The sequence below is a fragment of the Lampris incognitus genome, chromosome 12 (genome assembly GCF_029633865.1).
Source record: "Lampris incognitus isolate fLamInc1 chromosome 12, fLamInc1.hap2, whole genome shotgun sequence".
In the NCBI taxonomy this organism is placed as follows: domain Eukaryota; kingdom Metazoa; phylum Chordata; class Actinopteri; order Lampriformes; family Lampridae; genus Lampris; species Lampris incognitus.
In genome coordinates, this window is record NC_079222.1 from 3,819,233 (window position 1) to 3,842,256 (window position 23,024).

The window sequence follows — 23,024 nt, forward strand, 5'->3', positions numbered from 1 at the left end:
AGTCGCCACTGGAGGAGACGCTTTCCTCGCTGCATTGCAGGAGAGGATGTTGGCTGTGATGGAGATGAAACGATGTGGCCAGACAGAGAGGAAGGTCTGGACGAGCATGAATGATTTACAGTACTGTCTGTGTATGTTGTGTGTTCAGTTCCAGTATGTACGGCAATATTGTTCACAGTTGTGCACAGCTCTGCCCAAAGGGAGTGTACGTTTGTTGTGAATAAGGGTGTATTTTTTCTTTTGCACAATGCTGTGAACCAATTAGAATTGCAAAGAGCATGTGCAGTAAAAATGTGAAACATACATATTCAGCGTCTTGTACTCAGATACCTCACTAAATACCGTAATGTGTAACTTTACTGTAGTTTTCAAACGGCTGCGTAAATAGTATCTCGTGCTGTCTTGAGCATTTTCAGGTAGTGTCACCAAGATCTGAGTTTTTGCACTGGAAAACATTGACAGAGTAAACTGTCCTAATGAAAACATGACAAAGCCATTTGACTGTCTTGTTCATAAACAATGGTGTCAGGACCTTTCATCTTGAGGACACTGACACTGTCATTGACGTGAATCCTTGCTTTTGAGGAATGAACTATCCATGTTGAGCAAGTGACACACTTTTGCAGGTTATCCACTAGGTTTTGCAGTTTGTACTAATCGTTTTGAGAAATGCATTAACTGTTGTGCAAATGTAAATAGTGATGTGAGAAATGCACCAAAGCCACTGAGAAAAACTGCAATATCATAATCATTGTTGTTGTTGCTGTTATCATTGTAATCATTGTTGTATTGTGTTGTTGTTGTTGACATGCTTTGGCAATATGTACAGATAGATAGATAGATAGATAGATAGATAGATAGATAGATAGATAGATAGATAGATAGATAGATAGATAGATAGATAGATAGATAGATAGATAGATAGATAGATAGATAGATAGATAGATAGATAGATAGATAGATAGATAGATAGACAGACAGACAGACAGAAAGACAGACAGACAGATAGATAGACAGATAGACAGATAGACAGATAGACAGATAGATAGATAGATAGATAGATAGATAGATAGATAGATAGATAGATAGATAGATAGATAGATAGATAGATAGATAGATAGATAGATAGATAGATAGATAGATAGATAGATAGATAGATAGATAGATAGATAGATAGATAGATAGATAGATAGATAGATAGATAGATAGATAGATAGATAGATAGATAGATAGATAGATAGATAGATAGATAGATAGATAGATAGATAGATAGATAGATAGATAGATAGATAGATAGACAGACATGGTGTAATGAAGTGGCCCCATCATGGAGGCATGGCTGGTGTGGAAGTAAGGACACCAGGAGGAGAGTAAGAAAGAGCTTTATTTATAATCACACATTTCAACACATTAAGTGCAGTGACGTTACAAATTCACCAGTAATGACAACCAGCTGCTCGGGGGTTTAAGACCTATTCACACACAACACAACACACACACCACACCACACCACAACACAACACACACACCGAGGGTTCACCGAGAGGTCAAACCGAAACAATAAAAAACAAAAGTTGGTAATCCGTCGTGAAAATGAAGTTATGTGGACAGTGTGTCACGGCATGAAATGAGACAAGCGTTGCAGTTCGGCTTTGCACATCGGCCGTCAGCGTGAAATCCAAATAATCAGACCCCAGCCAAAACACACGAAGAAGAAGCGACGGCCGAGCACGTGTTACATCGCCATCAGCCTAACTGCGTCACTGTGAATAGAGAGATGCCGAGGGGGGTTGACATGCCGGAATCACACACACGGAAATCCCCACACGGAAATCCCCAAGTGGGTTCTGCTGGGGGAGCCTGGTCTGCCGCGTCCGGTGGGCCCAGGGACCACGGCCCTGATTGGAAGCTGCCCCCTGAGGAGGAAACGTCGAGAGCGGTCAGACAGGACGAGGCAGCAGGGCAGGCTAAGCTAACTGCTAGCCCATGCAGACCGGCAGTCCGACAGCCATCCTGGCGTTCACTCTCTTGGACAGTTATTTATTTATTTATTTATCTATTATAATATGTTGACTATATGTGTTGTTGTAGTTTGGATGTGGTTGTGTCTCTGCGTTGCACTGCTGTGGGCTGGGGGAAGCACTATTGCGTTTTATTTCATGTGCGCACGTTCATGCAATGAAATGACAAATGTTCCCGATCCCTGATTCCTGATTCCTGATCCCTGATCCCTGATTCCTGATTCCTGATTCCTGCTAGTGACAACATGAGCTACACCTGACTTTGTTTCCTGCAGACATGTCTTTGGCACACACACATGTAAAACTGAAGATAAGCCACAGTATGAATACATTTTTACTCAACCAAGATATACGTATGTGTAAAGCGTAGTGTTAAGGACCCGGTTGTGAATTTGCAGAGCTAAAATAGGTACCAGTATCAAAACATTTAGAAGGAGAAGAGAAGAGAGAAAGAAGAAGAAAGCCACTTTATTTTGACATTGTACAGGTTACAGTGAAATGTGTTCTCTGCATGTAACCCATCCTGTTGTATAGGAGCAGTGGGCAGCCGCAGCACCCGGGGACCAATTCCAGTTCTTCTTTCCACTGCCTTGCTCAGCGGCACGGGCAGGAGTATTAACAGTAACATGCATGTCTTTTTGGTGGTGGGAGGAAACCGGAGCACCCGGGGGAACCCCACGCAGACACGGGGTGAACATGCAAACTCCACACAGGAAGGACCTGGGAGAGCTTGGGGTTTGAACCCAGGACCTTCTTGCTGTGAGGCAACAGTGCCGACCACTGGGCCACCGTGTTGCCCACTTAAGACAATACCAAGGCCTCCCTGGTGTTAATTTCCCTTTGAAGGGTTCCCTTGATACAACAGGTTACCCCAAAAACAAATGTTCCCCTGTTGGCTCCGCGGTCCCAATATGAGGTGGTGGTTACAGGAACTAGTCTTGGTGTCCACTTTGGGCCTAGGTGCAAATTTGTCCTGCCCATCTCTCATTGTCAGGACAGCATGCAAAACGGACAGGATTTCCATAACCCAAAACGAGGAAGAGTCGAACTGACGTAGCTGGTTTGCTCGACATTGCACCTATACTGGGCTCCGACTTGTTAGAAGGCCACAATCCTCATTTTCGGTGAGCATTTGGGAGAGTTCTGAACCAAATTGACGGCCACACTTATTTAATTTCATGTAAACGTTTTCCCTCCAGTGTCTGCTTAATGTCTACTGCCACCTATTGGCCCGGTGGGCACATCTCATTACAGTCTGTACAATTCAATGTCTATGAATGTTCTCGTTCATCCAGGTCACGGTTATCCAAAGGAGTTGAATCAAGTGCAACTGGACTTGGTAAATATCCGTGAAGACGTTTCGCCTCTCATCCAAGAGGCCTCATCAGTTTGTGCCTTCCTGACTAGACTGACTGGCTGGTTAGTCTCTCTGGAGTCATTATCAGAGCTATTGATGTCAATGGCTCTTTTGTGTTCCGATGTTTAGCAGCGACGGTCGTTGGGGTTGTTAGTTTCGACTTCGTTGGTGCTCCATTCAGTGGTCATGAGAGTCGCTGGAGTCGTTAGTGACCGACTGTTGTTCTTGGAGGCTAAGCTTTGGAGTCTCCTGGGTAGAGATGAAAGGACGGCATTGTACGTGGGAGATAGGTGGTGCCAGTTCTTCTTACCATTGCCTTGCTCAGGGGCACGGGCAGGAATATCAGCCCTAGCATGCATGTCTTTTTGATGGCGGCAGAACACGGGAGCACCCGGAGGAAACCCAAACAGACACAGGGAGAAAATGCAAACTCCACACAGGAAGGACCTGGGGCGGTCTGGGGTTTGAACCCAGGACCTTCTTGCTGTGAGGCAGCAGCGCTAGCCACTGGGCCACCGTGAATTTAAACAGACAACATGAGAGCTTTTGGAAAGTGTAGTCAACATATCTCTCGTGCTCTGCTAGAGGCTGTTTCCAGCACAGATTTCAATCCCATTCACAATGGAGCACAGACCAAACTTAAAAAAACAAACAAAAACAAAAAAAACCAAAATCAAGATACATATTGAACAATTTTTCCCTCAAGAGGGTTTTTGTCATTTCAGCTGGTTCCTCTCAAGATCACATCTCCCCCCGTGTGACTCATACATTTCTCAGATCACTGTATTTCATACAAGATATTGAAAATGGCATGGCAGCAACGGGCAGCTCAGTGCAACATGAGGGGATGCGAGTGACGCATTGCTCCGCCTCCCGTCTCTAATACGCAGACTCCGTTTCCAAATTTCATCCACTGTGCAAACTGCCAGCAAGATGGCGGCGAGAAAAATTGTGATATTTTGGCATTAAAACTGCATTATGCGATTGAATAATGTCCTGCTGTCCACTGTCCTACGCAGTCAGTGGGCCGAACTTTGGGCGCAACGGTGCCGAGCTTCCATGCAACAAAGTCGGTTCCTGCTTGCTGCAGCAGCAGCACAGCGTTGGGAGTTATCATGACCTGTGTCAACCTATAGGGGTGAAGGGGGCACGGATGCAGTTTTGTCTTACTGGATTTTGAGAAAGCGGACACACGCAACGTTCAATGGCAGACTGAAGGTGCATCGGAATGCTGAAATAGAGCAAGAAAGGGATTATTCTCAAGATCTATTTTAAGGCAGCCATGACAAGGAGCACAGGGATTGTCTATTCTATGAAGGCAAGGGGCCTCGTTGCCACATAACTTGTTTCCTACATCCTTTAAGCAAAGAAACGCCTTGGCAGATGGGAAGACCAGACCTAGGCCATAGTCCATTACGGTTTGCATGTAAGTTATTTGTGCCTTGAAGTTTTGCGGTATATTGTCAAAGATGGCTGTCAGGAAAAGATGGCCTGAAAACCGCCATGACACCATAGTAATTGTTGCTTGCTGATGGGCCACTGATGACACTAATGCACGGTGAGGAGGGAAACCATATACATAACCATATGCTGTATATCTGTAATGCTGCTGTGAGATTTATAGTAATGCTTTTAGGGTATCTGAGAATCCAGCCACAATAGTAATTATTTATTTATTTAGCCCCCCCCCCTTTTCTCCCCAATTGTACCTGTCCAATTACCCCACTCTTCCGAGCCGTCCCGGTCTCTGCTCCACCCCCTCTGCCAAGCCGGGGAAGGCTGCAGACTACCACATGCCTCCTCCCATACATGTGCAGTCACCAGCCGCTTCTTTTCACCTGACAGTGAGGAGTTTCGCCAGGGGGACACAATGCGTGGGAGGATCACGCTATTCTCCCCAGTTCCCCTTCCCACCCCAGACAGGCCCCCCGACTGACCAGAGGAGGCACTAGTGCAGCAACAAGGACACATACCCACATCCGGCTTCCAACCCGCAGATACGGCCAACTGTGTCTGTAGGGATGCCCGACCAAGCCGGAGGTTAACACGGGGATTCGAACTGACGGTCCGCGTGGTGGTAGGCAATGGAATATACCGCTACGCTACCCGGAAGCCCTAATACTATAATTTCTCATTATTTCTTTGATTCTTTTCTTCAAGTGCATTGTCAGACTGTTTGCTAAACAGCAAGCCCTGCTACTTTCCGAACCTGAAGAAGGTGACAACTGAAGGTATGTCGATCTTAAGTGGCAGTAATACCGACTGTCAACATGCTTTCCGTTGGCAATTTCTTTGTGAACTTGTAATTTTTTTGTGTTGGTTAGCAACGTCTCAGCTGAAGTCAACCTCATGATGTTGTGTAGCAAAAGGCATCTGAGCTCCCTAAGACATGCCCGAATTCTCCTGGTCACTGTTCCTTGACACTTTGTCACCCTCAGACTTTTCCCCGCCCTATACTACCTTTGAAGGATTACCCTCAGCTATCAACAGTGCACCGTTCATCTATGGTGTGATGTCTCCCAAAAAGTCAGGGGTCAGGTACCCGTCTGGGGTGGGCATGGCCTTTGGCGTGGTAAGCTGGAGGGCGGGTGCTGGGTTTGGTGTTAGCAGGAGACTGTTCTTCCTGTCGACCCCTTCCACCATGGTGTAGACGGTGGCAGGGGAAAGCGAGGGCATGGGGGTCAGATCTGATTTGAGATATGGCCTCTGGTAGTCCTGCACAACCTGAGAGTGCACAGAAAGTGAGTTTTCTCCCTCACAAGGTTCACTAGTTTCCTCTGAGGACAGTTCAGGTCTAATTTCACCAACATATACCTTGGAGGTGTACCCGCCATCATTTGTGTTCATTACCAGCGGCTGATGCTCTTTCATCCCATTTTGTTTCTCCTCCCCATCCTTCACTCCTACCTCTGTAACTCCACTTGCGGTCTTCTCTGGCTCCTTCTGCTCCTCAGGCGTTAACAGCACGTCTCCAGATGGTCTCACCTCAGTAACTTGGGCGTACAGGTCCTCTCTGCCAGGAACTGCCCTGGGGCCTTCACCAGGAGCAGGGGTTTGGATGGGGGAAATAGGCTCTGAGGCCTCCGCACCAACAGACGCGGTTGTGTTGGGGCTGCGGTTTGAGAGAAGCGAGTGGAACGGAGACGCCTCGGGGTCACAGGAGAGTTCCGGGTCACAGCAGCTAGCACGGCCCGAATCGTCATCTCCGAAGCCAATGGACAGGGGCAAACAACTGGGGGACGGACGGTCCATAAGACAGTCGGTATCCATGTCCGTCAACCTATCGCTGGGCTCCTCGATATCCAGTTCGATGAACTCCACCCAAGGGTCGTTGTTGTACAGATCGGGCCTCAAGTTATGGTGGTCACACAGGATGGACGTCATTTCAGCCAGCTTGCCTTTCTACAACAAAATCAGTCGAGCCACCATCAGAATGGACACACCAATGTTGCTTAAATAAGACTTTGTTTTGAAAAACGTAAATGTGCATCTGAAGTGACTGGAATTGGACAATTTAAACTGCAAATATTTGACTGAATTGTGTAGGTACACAACACACTCAGAGGGCATCGAAGTACAACCTGTTGTCCCAAAATCAGCCTTTGTTTACCGGTATAGAGTCAAATGTAAGGAGATACCTTGAGTAGTTCTGGGTTAATCCCTCCAATTTTAGGTCCAGGAACAGGAGGTAAAAGAATGACCATCAGCCTTAAAGAAGCACAGAGCAGATTATGTTAACTTTACTTTGACAGTGGGAAACTATACTAACATTCATTCATTCATTCATTCATTCATTCATCTTCAGCCGCTTCTCTGGGGTCGGGTCGCGGTGGCAGCAAGCTAAGTAGGGCACTCCAGACGTCCCTCTCTCCAGCAACGCCCTCCACTTCCTCCTGGGGGATCCCAAGATGTTCCCAGGCCAGATTGGACATGTAGTCCCTCCAGCGAGTTCTGGGTCTACTCTGGGGTCTCCTCCCAGTTGGCCGTGCCCTGCAACCTCCAAGGAAGGTGCCCGGGAGGCCTCCTAATCAGATGCCCGAACCACCTCAACTGGCTCCTTTCGACGTGAAGGGGCAGCGGCTCTACTCCGAGCTCCCTCCGGATGTCTGAGCTCCTCACCCTATCTCTAAGGCTGAGCCCAGACACCCTACGGAGGAAACTCATTTCAGCCACTTATGTCCGCGATCTCACCCTTTCGGTCACTACCCAAAGCTCATGACCATAGGTGAGGGTTGGAACGAAGACTGACTGGTAAATTGAGAGCTTTGCCTTCCGGCTCAGCTCCCTCTTCACCACAACTGTACAACGTCCGCATTACTGCTGATGCTGCACCAATCCACCTGTAAGTCTCCTACTCCATCCTACCCTCACTCGTGTTCATACTGCATACAGTCAATTGTATTTGTATAGCCCAATATCACAAATAACACATATTTAGAAAGTGGTCGGTGTTTTTATCTTTCCCATGAATTAACTGGGCTCCTTCACATCCATCCACACCGCTTATCCTGCTCTTCAGGGTCGCGGGGATGCCAGAGCCTATCCCAGCAGTTATTGGGCAGCAGGTGGCGAGACACCCTAGAAAGGCCACCAGGCCATCACAGGGCCGACACCCACACACGTTCACACCAAGGGACAATTTAGTACGGCCGATTCACCTGGCCCACATGTCTTTGATTCACCTGACCCACATGTCTTTGATTCACCTGACCCACATGTCTTTGGACTGTGGGAGGAAACCGGAGCACCCGGTGGAAACCCACGCAGACACGGGGAGAACATGCAAACTCCACACAGAGGACGACACGAGACGACCCGGGACGACCCCCTAAGGTTGGAATTCCCCGGGGCTCGAACCCAGGACCTTCTTGCTCTGAGGCAGCTGCGCTAACCACTGCGCCACCTTGACGTCATCAGTTTCAAATGTTGGTGCATTTTCAGACTTTTAATGTGTTGCCATGATAGGTCATTTTCCATCCACTGGCCACTTTACACTGCGAGTTAATAATGGTTGGAATAATAAATAGCAATTATCACATCTCAAAGACAAGTAAGGCAAAAAGGCACCCCGACCGACCAGAGGAGGCGCTAGTGCAGCAACCAGGACACATACCCACATCCGGCTTCCCACCCGCAGACACGGCCAATTACGTCTGTAGGGATGCCCGACCAAGCCGGAAGGTAACACGGGGATTTGAACCTGCGATCCCCATATTGCTAGGCAACGGAATAGACCGCTACGCTACCCGGACGTCCCTGTAGCTTTTTAGTCTTTCTAGACCAAGCCTTACACAAGTGTAACTGATGCAAGTTTCTTACTTCTGCTGCTTGGAGACAATGATCAGCATCAGGACACCCACCAAACACAAGGCAGCAAAGATGAGGACGACACCAACAGGGAATCTAGACGCTATGGAAAGTAAACACACACACACACACACACACACACACACACACACACACACACACACACACACACACACACACACACACACACACACACACACACACAAAACCACATGCACAACCAAAACATAATGAATATAATGCATGAGGGAGATAATATCAAGTAAATGAAGGACAGATGTGTAACACTCAGCATTACCTTTTGATGGCACATGGATGAACAGAGAATCACTGAATTCTCCAAACTGTATGAACCCAAGCATCCTGCACCTTACTCTGACCTCATGGTCCACATTAGTCTGAAGCCCGTAGAGTGAACGCTGCGTGTCCTTATCGAGGCCGACCTGTGGTGCAGAACACAGATTTCCTGAGCATGTCTTCTGAGAACGCCTCAGTTTGAGAGCTCTGTCGTTGAGTTTAACAAAAATAAACGAGTCATCGTCGCAAATGAATCATAAACGAGTACCACAACTAGAAAATTAAGGAATTTTTTGTAGTCTTGTCTTCATTATCAAAAACACAAAAACAAGTTCCAAGCAAAATGAAAATCGCAAAAGTGATACCCTTATATAAAACTGGAGATAGACACCAATTTACAAACTACCGATCGATTTCATTATTGTCACAATTCTCCAACATATTGGGAAAACTAGTTGCTGCTAGACTAGACAAATTCATTGAGAAGCACAATCTGCTGACCGATAGTCAGTACGGGTTTCGACCAAACAGATCTTTATCTCTGATGCTCACTGAATTAATTGCAGTAATAATTAATTGCTTAGACCAAAAAAGTTTGCCGTGGGAATATTTATAGACCTAAAAAGAAAGAAGCTTGGGATGCCATTGCTCCCAACAGATTAATAGATAAATAGGAAAGGCGTAGTGTCAGAGGGGTGGTGCAGAATTGGCTAAGAAGCTACGTAATTACGTAACAGGGAGCAGTTTCTAAAGACAGGTGACCATAACTCGTCATGCATGGATATTACTTGTGGTGTACCCCAGGGGTCGGTTTTAGGTCCAAACCTGTTCATTCTGTACTTCCCGACCGACCAGAGGAGGCGCTAGTGCAGCGACCAGGACACATACTCACATCCGGCTTCCCACCCGCAGACACGGCCAACTGTGTCTGTAGGGACGCCCGACCAAGCCGGAGGTAACACGGGGATTCGAACGGGCGACCCCCGTGTTGGTAGGCAACGGAATAGACCGCCCCACCACCCGGACGCGCCGATTTAGTAGTATTTAACACAGCACAAATATTGCTCAAAGCAAAAAACAATCTACTACCGAGTAATATACAAAACATATTCTCAGATAGAGAAGGGGAATATAATTTGAGAAGCAAATTAAACTTCAAGAAATTATGTGCTGGTACAACTTTGAAGAGCATGGGCATTTCAATCTGTGGGGTAAACTTGTGGAACAGTCTGAGCATGGAACTCAAACAAAGTACAAACATTACACAGGGGACGCCCGACCAAGCCGGAGGTAACTCGAACCGGAGATTCCCGTGTTGATAGGCAATGGAATGGACCGCTGCGCTACCTGGACGTCTCGGTTCTCACCCTTTCCAAGACATTTAAGGACATTTTCCCACGATTTGTGCTTGGATATACATGACAGCTGTTGCTCACGTAAGGTTTTAGTATACAGTATTAACTGTCGGTGGAAGCCTCAACAATTTCCAAAAAGACTGTGCAACTCTTAGCTAATGACTTCCAACCACAGCACCTAAAAATATGAACTAAAATGCAATATCAGCTACAAATCACACTAAAATATGCCATCTCAGCTTGCAAAAATACAATTTTATAACCTAACTTTACAATTTTCCATTACGTCAATACTATTTCCAATACTTTTGAGCAATTTTGTAATTTTCCAGGTATTTTTCCTGACTAGAAAGCTAGTCTACATATTACCAGGTTCTCCAGGTTTTACATGATTCTTTTATTTTATCCGAAGGAGTTCAACAACATCTCAGGAATACCATATCATTCATCAGTTTAGCATTACTGTTCATAATTTGAAGCTGGAGCATAACTGGCCAGAAAAAAGACAGATTCGGTGTACAATACTTAGACCACATCTGCGGTGACTCCCACAGTAGTGATATATGGAAATCCCAATTTATTCAATTACACAAACGAACAAACAAACACCCACCTCTTTCCACCGGTCCGAGCCAACCGCCCGGTATTGGACCTCATACTGCAGTCTCATCCAACCCATATGCACATCTGCAGTTTGTGGTGGCTCCCAGTTCATCAGTACGTCAAAGTGAGTCCCAGTCAAACTCATATTCAGAAGTGCCCAGTTTAGCCTGACTGGTGGATCTGGTCGCACTGAGGAAGGGGTTCATTCACAGTGTTAGCTTTTAGCAACGGCAACCCATGAGTGGTTTTAAACCTCATTGAAAAACCAACAGTACTTGTGTTCTTCAATACTGTCTTAATCTACGCCATTTGCTGTCTTACTCTACCACACTCACCTAACGGGCGACAATGGCCCTGAAGATTGTTGGCTACAAGCATGTAGGACACAATTATTCAAACAATCAGTGACCATCTTTGTCTTTGTTCATAACTAAGTATGATCCTAAGCACCCTTCCCCTGCAGAAGTGGTCTTTGGAGAAATTCTAACACTTTCATTCCTACCCTTTCTTTCAAAAATACTTGAGCGAACGGTCTTTAACCAAGTCTCTGAATTCCTTTCTGAGAACAATCTGTATGATCTGAATCAGTCTGGCTTTAAGTGGTCCCTCTACCGAGACTGCACTCCTGTCGCTGACAGAATCACTGCGTTTGGCTAGAGCTGCTGGTCAGTCCTCAGCTTTATTGCTGTTAGAGCCGTCAATTGCCTTTGACACGGTTAACCACCAGATCCTCCTCTCCACACTCACTGAGCTCCACACTCACTCAGCAGAGGGCAGATCCTGAGATCTGCCCTCTGCTGGTTCATGTCCCACCTCTCAGGGAGATCTTTTAGAGTATCTTGGAGGGGAGAAGTGTCCAAACCGCATGGCTTATCCAGGACAGCTCCTTGTCATCCAAGCCAGTCCATCCTTTCAACAACAGATCAATATCCAGCTCGGATCAACCCAACTCATGCCCACAAAGTCTGCCCGAAACCTGGGTGTCATGACTGATGACCAACTAACCTTTAAGGTTCACGTGGCCTCGATTGCTCAGTCGTGCCGATTTTCCCTGTACAACATCAGGAAAATTAGACCCTACCTGTCTGAGCATGCAGCACAACTCCTGGTACAGGCTCTTGTGATATCACACATTGACTACTGTAACTCCTTACTGGCAGGTCTCCCTGCATGCACTTTCAAACCTCTGCAAGTGATCCAGAAAGCGACGGCACATCTGGTCTTCAACCAACCCAAAACAGCACATGTCACTCCGCTGTTCATATCCCTCCACTGGCTCCCAGTTGCTGCCCAAATCAAATTCAAAACCTTAATGCTCGCTTACAAAACAGCAACTAAAACGGCTCCCCCCTACCCGAGCTCCCTCATTCAGGTCTACACTCAGTCCCACTCAGGCGCTTGGCACTTCCGCCACAACGGGGCCCAAAGTCACTAGCCAGACTCTTCTCTTCTCTTCTCTTCTGTAGTTCCCCAGTGGGAGTTACCAAACTCCATTTGATCCACTGAGTCCCTCTCTATCTTTTCCAACACCGACACACCTGGTGGTATATATATATATATATATATATATATATATATATATATATATATATATATATATATATATATATATATATATATATATATATTGCTTCTATGCACCTTATGCATTGCTTTTGTGCACTGCCTGTTGACACCTACTACGTCCTATCGGACTTGAATCTAGTTTTTTAGCAGGTACTTGCGTTGTCGTCTCCTGACTAGATCCTTGCTTGTGCTGTATTAACTCTCAGATGTACGTCGCGTTGGATAAAAGTGTCTGCTAAATGAAATTGTAACACTGTAACATCTTTGGTTCTAAATGACAATACATAAGCAGCAGATGAGCACATCTGTTGGATTAAAATGATCAAGTTTGTAGTGACACTATTTGGATTATTTCAAGGGATTTGAAATTTACTTCAATGTTTACTGTGAATGCTAAAGTAATCAACTTCACCAGCTACTTTGACAAGTGGTCAATCATGGTTTGGATGTGCTATTAGATTTTACCAGCCAACTTGAGCCCAACGAATTAAGTTGGCCCAGCTTACCAATGTTTTCAACGGTGAAGCGATCCTCGTCATAAAGCACCGTTTGATCCTCCGAGCGAAGCTGTACTTTATAGTACTTCCAGATGGTTGTGTAGTTCTCACTGAAGAAGCATTCATTTTCTCTGTCAGAGCTGTAGTGGGGACACTCACTCCACTCATTGATGATTCTGCAATGGTTGGAAAGACAGCATGGGCTTTTAAACACTGCATGCACTAAAGGAATGAGGTGACAAGAAACGGTGCTTCACTCATTGAGCATTTCCATTTATCAGCGCACAGTTTACTGTCTCGATACTTAATTTGTAAATGTTCCTTATGCAGATTTTCTGATCATAATGTAAACGTTAGGAATGTGGGGGAATCTTGTTGCCCTTTGAGAACAACGACCAAAAACGTCTTTTACCTCAGGTGTTCTGTCTTTGAATGGGAGGATTTTTTATTTTTCTTAAATCTATTTGACAAAGCTTAAATAATCTTCTGCTTTTGGATTTGAATGTAGGATCTCAAAATGCATTTAAGCTCTCGCTGTCATTTCCAAAACAACTTGTCTAACTCTGTAAGACATGGGAGGAGTGCAATATTCAAAAGTGGTGGGAAGACGGCGGCGCAAATTCACGTTTGTGGCGGCCTCACCCAGTACCGCTCATGCAGTGTATTTGTCCACATCTGCGTCTAAGTTTGTCTTCGTTTGATGACTGGGAGAGCTGGTGCTGGATCAGCAGGGAGAGCTTGGTCTGTTACGTCCTGTGGGCAAAGGAACCATGGCCCTTCCTGGAGCTGTGCCCGAAGAGCTAACACCGGGCGGTCTGACAGGACATGGAAGCGGGACGGGCTAAGCTAAATGCTAGCCCATTCAGCTACCTCGAGGACATGTGCTTTGGCCATATTTGCATTTGATTCCTTCACTTGGTGCTCTCTTTAATGTTCATAGATAGCGTCCTGCACCTCTGTGAGTGACTAATTACATATGGGCTCACATTTGAAAACACAGGCGACAGTAGAATCAGGACAGTTTCTAATGAACAGCATAGCTATTTCTGCACCCATATTGTCCATTTTGCTTCCCTGCCCATTCGAGCGTCTGCAAGCTGCTGCGGCAGCTGTATTCAGCTTAATCCAGTAATCTACTGGTGTTCCCTTTACTGTTGGCTGAGTGGTATAGAAATCTGCCAATGCTGAACAGGGCGCAGGGGTTTTGCTAAATAGCATCTCAGTATACTATACATTGCCTCAGAATTAATTACTGTGCTAGATGATGAGCTCCTTGGTGGCAAGGCGCCGGGTGTGGATGAGATTCGCCCTGAGATGCTGAAGGCTCTGGACATTGTTGGGCTGTCTTGGTTGACACGCCTCTTCAGTGTCGCGTGGAAGTTGGAGACAGTACCTGTGGAGTGGAAGACTGGGGTGGTGGTTCCCATATGTAAAAAGGGAGACCGGAGGGTATGCTCCAATTATCGGGGCATCACATTGCTCAGCCGCCCTTGGGAAATCTACTCTAGGGTGCTGGAAATGAGGCTTCGACCAATTGTCAAACCTCAGATCAAGGAGAAACAATGCGGATCCCGTCCTGGCCGTGAACCAACAGACCAACTCTTTACCTTTGCGGGAGTGCTGAGGGGGAGGCATGGGAGTTTGACCAGCAAGTCTAGATGTGTTTTGCGGACTTGGAGAAGGTTTACGACCGTGTACCCCGGGGCTCTCTGTGGGAAGTACTACGGGAGTGTGGGGTACCGGGGCAGTTGCTACAAGCCGCATAGTCGTTGTATAATCAAAGTGAGAGCGGTGTCCGCATTCTCGGCACAAAGTCAAACACGTTTTCGGTGGGTGTCAAACTCCGCCAAGGTTGCCCTTTGTCTCCGATTCTGTTTGTGATATTCATGGACAGGATCTCCAGGCGCAGCCAAGGTGAGGAGTGTGTCTGTTTTGGGAACCTCAGAACTACATCTCTGCTCTTCGCAGACGATGTGGTTTAGTTGGCAAACCGCACTGGGGCGGTTTGCAGCTGTGTGTGAAATGGCCGGGATAAGAGTCAGCACCTCCAAGTCTGAGGCCATGGTTCTCTACCGAAAAATAATGGATTACTAGCTCCGGGTTGGGGATGAGTTGTTGCCTCAAGTGAAGGAGTTCAAGTATCTCGGGGTCTTGTTCACGAATGAAGGTAGGATGGAGCGGGAGATTGACAGGTGGATTGGTGCAGCATCAGCAGTAATGCGGACGTTGTACCGGACCGCTGTGGTGAAGAAGGGAGCTGAGCCTGAAGCAAAGCTCTCAATTTACCAGTCAATCATCGTTCCAACCCTCACCTATGGTCATGAGGTTTGGGTAGTGACCGAAAGGGTGAGATGGCGGATACAAGCGACTGAAATGAGTTTCCTCTGTAGGGTGTCTGGACTCAGCCTTAGAGATAAGGTGAGGAGCTCGGACATCCGCAGGGAGCTCGGAGTAGAGCCGCTGCTGCATTGCGTCGAAAGGAGCCAGTTGAGGTGGTTTGGGCATCTGATTAGGATGCCTCCTGTGCACCTTCCTTTGGAGGTTTACCAGGCACGGCCAACTGGGAGGAGACCCCGGAGTAGACCCAGAAATCGCTGGAGGTACTACATGTCCAATCAGGCCTGGGAACGCCTTGGGATCCCCCAGGAGCAGCTGGAGGGCGATGCTGGGGAGAGGGACGTCTGGATTGCCCTACTTAGCTTGCTGCCACCGCGACCCGTCCTGGGAGAAGCGGCTGATGATGAGATGAGATGAGATGAGATTTTTTTAACCCCCCCCCCCAATTGTACTTAGCCAATTTCCCAACTCTTCTGCGCCGTCCCGGTCGCTGCTCCACCCCCTCTGCCGATCCGGGGAGGGCTGAAGACTACCACATGCCTCCTCCGGTACATGTGGAGTCACCAGCCGCTGTTTTCACCTGACAGTGAAGAGTTTCACCAGGGGCACGTAGCACGTGGGAGGGTCACGCTATTCCTCCCAGCCCCCCCCCCCCCCGGGGGTCAGGCGAGGAAGGAGGAGGAGGAAGGCGGCAGACATTATTTTGGTGTGCACAGATTTTTGTTTATCGTAGTATTATGATACATATATTATAATGAGAGACAGCCTGCTACCGTGTGTGTATTGACTGTGCAGTTCCTGATTCCTGGTGTGACTGGTGTTCTTCACTCTTCACACACAGACACACACAGACACACACACAGACACACACACTCAGACGTAGTTAGACTGTTTGTGAGACATGGTGTCCTGCTATGTTGTGCATTTGCTTTATTTTTGTTCTTTTTTTATTTTAAATCTGTGATCATTTGTGTTTTGTTTGTTTTTTTCGATACTGTTGAATGGTAAGTGCTGTCATGTGAGCGCCTCACTCGGTGGTGTACAGCAGTCTCAGGCGTCCAGGCTGCGAGAGGTTCTGGAAAGTTCCGACATTCCATCTGCAGTGGAAAGTCTCCATGTTGACAGAGACACAGCCCGAGAGACGGGGGCGCTGCTCGGGAAGCACTGCTGTTTAATGGGAGACAGACAGACAGACAGACAGACAGACAGACAGACAGACAGACAGACAGACAGACAGACCGAGAGAGACAGACAGACAGACAGACAGACAGACAGACAGACAGACAGACAGACAGACAGACCGAGAGAGACAGACAGACAGACAGACAGACAGACAGACAGACAGACAGACAGACAGACAGACAGACAGACAGACAGAGAGAGACAGATAGACAGACAGAGAGAGAGAGAGAGACAGAGACAGACAGACAGAGACAGACAGACAGACAGACAGACAGAGAGAGACAGATAGACAGACAGAGAGAGAGAGAGAGACAGAGACAGACAGACAGAGACAGACAGACAGACAGACAGACAGACAGACAGAGAGAGAGAGAGAGACAGACAGACAGACAGAGAGACAGACAGACAGACAGATAGACAGACAGAGAGAGAGAGAAAGAGAGAGACAGACAAACAGACAGAGAGATTTTTATTTTTTAAAAAGCATTTATTAAAAAGACTGAAAAAAGTCACAAAAAATTTTTCCATGACAAAAAAAAATCACTGTACAGGACGGTTAAAGCAACAATTTCATCGCTTACTTGGAAATGGTATTGATTATTAATTCTGTCTTAACATTAGTGAGAGAGAGAGAGAGAGGGAGGGGGGGAGAGCGGGAGAGAAAGAAAAAGACAAACAGAGAGAGACAGAGAGAGAGAGACAGAGAGAGAAAGACAAACAGAGAAAGGGAGAAAGAGAAAGAGAGAAAGGGAGAAAGACAAAGACAGAGAGAGACAGAGAAAGAAAGGGAGAGGGAGAGAGAAAGGGGGAAGACAGGAAGAGAGAGAAAGGAGGAATGAGAGCGTTTGAGAGAGAAACAACGAGAGGGAGAGAAAGAGAGAGTGTGTTTGTGTGGACGAGTGTGGGAGAGATAAGGAGACTGGGAGAAAGGATAAAGGAGTGCTTGTGAAAAAGTAGGAAGGACAGAGGAAGAGAGACCGGGGGGGAGAGAGAGAAAGAGAGAGCAACAAAGAGAGAGAGCAGCAGAGAGAGAGAGCAACAGAGAGAGAGCAGCAGAGAGAGAGAGCAGCAGAGAGAGAGAGAGCAGCAGAGAGAGAGAGCAACAGAGAGAGAGAGCAACAGAGAGAGAGCAACAGAGAGAGAGAGCAGCAGAGAGAGAGAGCAGCAGAGAGAGAGCAGCAGAGAGAGAGAGCAACAGAGAGAGAGAGCAGCAGAGAGAGAGAGCAACAGAGAGAGAGAGCAGCAGAGAGAGAGCAACAGAGAGAGAGAGCAGAGAGAGAGAGAGCAGCAGAGAGAGAGCAACAGAGAGAGAGATCAGCAGAGAGAGAGCAGCAGAGAGAGAGAGCAACAGAGAGAGAGAGCAACAGAGAGAGAGCAGCAGAGAGAGAGAGCAGCAGAGAGCGAGAGCAACAGAGAGAGAGCAACAGAGAGAGAGAGCAGCAGAGAGAGAGAGCAGAGAGAGAGAGCAACAGAGAGAGAGAGCAGCAGAGAGAGAGCAACAGAGAGAGAGAGCAACAGAGAGAGAGCAGCAGAGAGAGAGAGCAGCAGAGAGCGAGAGCAACAGAGAGAGAGCAACAGAGAGAGAGAGCAGCAGAGAGAGAGAGCAGAGAGAGAGAGCAGCAGAGAGAGAGAGCAACAGAGAGAGAGAGCAGCAGAGAGAGAGAGCAACAGAGAGAGAGAGCAGCACAGAGAGAGCAGCAGAGAGAGAGAGCAACAGGGAGAGAGAGCAACAGAGAGAGAGCAACAGAGAGAGAGAGCAGCAGAGAGAGAGAGCAGCAGAGAGCGAGAGCAACAGAGAGAGAGCAACAGAGAGAGAGAGAGCAGCAGAGAGAGAGAGCAGAGAGAGAGAGCAGCAGAGAGAGAGAGCAACAGAGAGAGAGAGCAGCAGAGAGAGAGCAGCAGAGAGAGAGAAAGAGAATTTGAATTTTTAAAACGAATCTTTATTCAACAAAACAATTAACGAAAAACAGACTTGAAATCTTTTTAACAACATGAACAATATCTGTCAAATTACAAACAAACACTTAACATGCATCTTTTAACAGTCCCGAAATAATCATCCAACACCACCTGCTGCAACACAGCAGCCCTGTATAACACCACCTGCTGCAACACAGCATCCCTGTATAACACCACCTGCTGCAACACAGCGTCCGTGTATAACACCACCTGCTGCAACACAGCATCCCTGTATATCACCACCTGGTGGAACACAGCATCCCTGTATAACACCACCCGGTGCAACACAGCATCCCTGTATAACACCACCCGGTGGAACACAGCATCCCTGTATAACACCACCTGGTGCAACACAGCATCCCTGTATAACACCACCTAGTGGAACACAGCATCCCTGCATAACACCACCTGGTGGAACACAGCATCCCTGTATATCACCACCTGGTGGAACACAGCATCCCTGCATAACACCACCTGGTGGAACACAGCATCCCTGCATAACACCACCTGGTGGAACACAGCATCCCTGCATAACACCACCTAGTGAACACACCATCCCTGCATAACACCACCTGGGGGAACACAGCATCCCTGTATAACACCACCTAGTGGAACACAGCATCCCTGTATAACACCACCTGGTGGAACACATCATCCCTGCATAACACCACCTGGTGGAACACAGCATCCCTGCATAACACCACCTGGTGGAACACAGCATCCCTGTATAACACCACCTAGTGAACACACCATCCCTGCATAACACCACCTAGTGGAACACAGCATCCCTGTATAACATCACCTAGTGAACACACCATCCCTGCATAACACCACCTGGTGGAACACAGCATCCCTGTATAACATCACCTAGTGGAACACAGCATCCCTGCATAACACCACCTAGTGGAACACAGCATCCCTGTATAACACCACCTAGTGGAACACAGCATCCCTGTATAACACCACATGTTGTGAATGGCCCCATTTCCATTACGGGCTTAACCTAGTGTTGTGTTTCCTTTGGCTTTCCTGTGGCTTCAGGGGGCTTAAGTTCCCGGCTTATCCAGGAACTTAAGCCCTGCCGTCAGCACTTTTAAAAAGACGGGGCCACGGCAATAAGCCGCGGGGCTTAGGGTGGAAGTACGTCATACGCATGAACTACGTTCCTTACGTCCTGGTGACATCCTGCGCATTTCACCTTTTGTGAATGCAGCCATTTAAAAATATCGCATCGCTAGCTACAAGCTAACGTTTGCTAGCTAGTTTGTTAATGTTTCTTGCAAGTTTTTTACAAAACAAAAAATGGAAAATCCCAAATCTAGACAACACTGGACGACAGAGGAGACCCAAGCGCTACTCACGATATACTGCAAATCTGATATTCAGAAGCAGCTGGACGGCATCGTAAGAAATGATGACGTATACAAAGGCATCGTCAGGGAGCTGGAGGAAGTCAGTATTATCCGAAATGTTAAACAAACCCGAGAGAGAATAAAAAAAAATGAAACAACAATACAAAACCAACTGGACGATGCATATCGCCACCAAGCGTGCTGGAGTGTGAAACGTGTGTGACGCAGTAGGGCTGGAAAAGTGGGGAAACAACACGAACTGAAGACGTCGTGCTTAGGTTCCAGATCTAAGTTCTAGGGCTTAAGTTCTAGGGCTTAAGTTCTAGGGTTTAAGTTCTAGGGTTTAAGTTCTAGGGCTTAAGTTCTATGGCTTAAGTTCTAGGGTTTAAGTTCTAGGGCTTAATTTCTAGGTCTTAAATTCTAGGGCTTGAGTTCTAGGGCTTAAGTTCTAGGGTTTAAGTTCTAGGGTTTAAGTTCTAGGGTTTAAGTTCTAGGGCTTAATTTCTAGGTCTTAAATTCTAGGGCTTAAGTTCTAGGTTTTAAGTTCTAGGGTTTAAGTTCTAGGGTTTAAGTTCCGTAATGGAAAGCTGGCTAATGTGTCCACATCCTTCACTGCTCTGTAATAATTAAAATATACCCTTATCTAATGTGGATGACAACTGCCCCTATCCAGTGGCTCCCCCAGAAATTTTTCATAGGGGTGGCCAAATGGGGCCACTGAAAATTTTGGGGTGGCACACCGAAACCAAAAGCCATGACTGAATTTGGGGAATTCTATGCTGCTGTTGTAGTATACTGTATAGGCTAGTGGAAAACTGTCAACATGAGAGTTAAGAAAAATATACATTGTTGATTTAAATGAACAGCACCTAATGTAAAATATCAGATAGAAGCATATTATGCATAATCAAGAAGCATATTCTGCATATGCGACTCGTGGCTGGGGGGGCCAGCGGGGGGGCCAGGGATAGTATCAGGGTGGCCGTGGCCACCCCTTGGGGGCGCCACTGCCCCTATCGTGCCCAGAGAGAAGCAGTTTTTGGTTGTTTGTTAGAGTGTGTGAGGCTTACACCCCGTTTCTACTATTACAACATTATTTAGATCATCCGGGGAAAGTTTTTGCAAACGGAATTTTATTTTGGTTTCAGATACAGAAAACGTGTAAAACATAAATACCAACTCGAACTTCATTGCAGGGCAGGCAAAAAAAAATGGCTATCTATGTGAGCCGGAAAAAAGAATGGAAGAGTGTGTAGAATGTGATGTTGAACTGTTGTTTACCAGGATGGGCAGAGACAGAGACAGAGACAGAGACAGAAAGAGAGAGAGTGAGAGAGAGAGAGAGAGACAGAAAGTGAGGGAGAGAGAGAGACAGAAAGAGAGAGGGAGACAGAAAGAGAGGGGGGGGCAGAGGGAGACAGACAGAGACAGAAAGAGAGAGGGCGAAAGAGAGAGAGCGGGAGAGAGAGTGAGAGAGAGATAGAAAGTGAGGGAGAGAGAGAGACAGAAAGAGACAGAAAGAGAGGGGGGGAGACAGAGGGAGACAGAGACAGAGACAGAAAGAGGGAGGGCGAGAGAGAGAGTGAGAGAAAGATAAAGTGAGGGAGAGAGAGAGACAGAAAAAGAGAGAGGGAGACAGGGGGGGAGAGAGAGAGAGAGAGAGAGAGAGAGAGAGAGAGAGAGAGAGAGAGAGAGAGAGAGAGAGAGAGAGAGAGAGAGAGAGAGTGAAAGAAAGAGAAAGTGAGGGAGAGAGAGACAGAAAAAGAGAGAGGGAGACAGGGGGAGAGAGAGAGAGAGAGAGAGAGAGACAGAAAAAGAGAGAGGGAGACAGGGGGAGAGAGAGAGAGAGAGAGAGAGATTTAAAAAAGGGACTCTCTATTTACAGTTACATTCATTCCCCTCCAGCTTCTGGAAAACTGGAATATCTTACATTCCTCTGTGCTGATGTAGGCACGTTACAACTTGTAAAAATCAAAATGGCGTCGGCGGTTATCTGAACTGCAGACTGGAGGCTCTGAAATAACTGCAGCGAGCTCAGCTGGGACGCAGCTCCGCCGCAGGCCAGCCGGCCGGCTGAGCTCCTTTTCCTGGAAGTCTGTCCAGTCCCGGGAGCTGCAGGCAGCCATCCACAACCTCGCCTTTCATGGAAAGCATTTATTTCATGTGTTCCTAGAAAGGCCCGAGCGCAGAGCGAAGACGCTGCTGCTCCGCCTGCACAAACCCGCACCATGTGTGCACAGCGCATATTCTCACCCAGGCGTTTTAATGGGGGACAAATCAGGGGCTTGGGAGGTGTAACTGGCACCGTTTTCACTGACGTTACACCTGCAAAACAGCACGCAGCTCTGCATAGTGTGTGGGTCCAGCTATTACCACTCCCCCAGCTGTTTACGACCGCAGTATGTTGCTTAGTAACCGATGTTCCGTTATTATCGATACAGATTATTATTTAGGAAGTCATTATTAAAGTAAAAATGACCATCCTGAGTATTTATCTAAATATTGTGATCGCGACTATTAGTCTCACTTTCAGGCAATCAAAAAAGGGGAAGATTCACGTTCGCAGCGGCCTCACCGTCCATGCAGGGTCTTTGTCCACGTCTGCGTCTAAGTTTTTGTCCTCGTTTGATGGCTGCGAGAGATGGCGCTGGATTGGCTGCGAGAGCTTGGTCTTCTGCGCTGTGGGCCCAGGGACCACGGCCCCTGCCTGGAGCTGCGCCCGAGGAGGGAACACCGACGGCGGTCTGACAGGACGTGGAAGCGATAACACCGAGGGCGGTCACCTGGCGTCGACTGTGGTGTTTTTGGTGTCGTGGTGAGGAGTGTCGAGGGTGTCTGACTGGGAGAGCTGACGCTGGATCAGCTGGAAGGGCTTGGTCTGCTACATCTGGTTACCACAGGGACCACGGCCCCTGCCTGGAGCTGCGCCCGAGGAGGGAACACCGACGGCGGTCTGACAGGACGTGGAAGCGGGGCAGGCTAAGCTAACTGCTAGCCCATGCAGACCGGCAGTTCCGACAGTCATCCTGGCTGGCGTTCGTTCCTTTGCACATTGATTTTTTTTTTAATATATGTGTTAGTTTGAATATATGTGTTAGTTTGAATGTATGTGTTAGTTTGAATGTATGTGTTCTTGTAGTTCTTGGATGTGTTTTTGTCAGTATGCTGTACTGCTGTGGGCTGGGGGAAAC

At 47.3% G+C, this 23,024-nt stretch overlaps 1 protein-coding gene across 3 annotated transcripts in view; it reads right to left on the bottom strand.

Annotated features, from left to right (window-relative positions):
- Positions 1-1,366: 1,366 nt before the first annotated feature.
- LOC130121435 (growth hormone receptor-like) overlaps positions 1,367-23,024 on the bottom strand; it is a 43,864-nt gene continuing 22,206 nt past the window's right edge. For 2 of the 3 annotated variants that reach the window (XM_056290216.1, XM_056290215.1), the window contains 7 exons: positions 16,372-16,507; positions 13,013-13,179; positions 10,951-11,129; positions 8,984-9,128; positions 8,698-8,788; positions 7,017-7,086; positions 5,073-6,780 (listed from right to left, as the gene is read on the bottom strand). In XM_056290216.1, the coding sequence (XP_056146191.1) occupies positions 5,881-6,780; positions 7,017-7,086; positions 8,698-8,788; positions 8,984-9,128; positions 10,951-11,129; positions 13,013-13,179; positions 16,372-16,457 (1,638 nt within the window). In that variant the 5' untranslated portion in view covers positions 16,458-16,507 and the 3' untranslated portion in view covers positions 5,073-5,880. Of the gene's footprint in view, positions 1,917-5,072; positions 6,781-7,016; positions 7,087-8,697; positions 8,789-8,983; positions 9,129-10,950; positions 11,130-13,012; positions 13,180-16,371; positions 16,508-23,024 lie in introns of those variants that run through there. The other variant, XM_056290217.1, reaches the window with a different exon arrangement.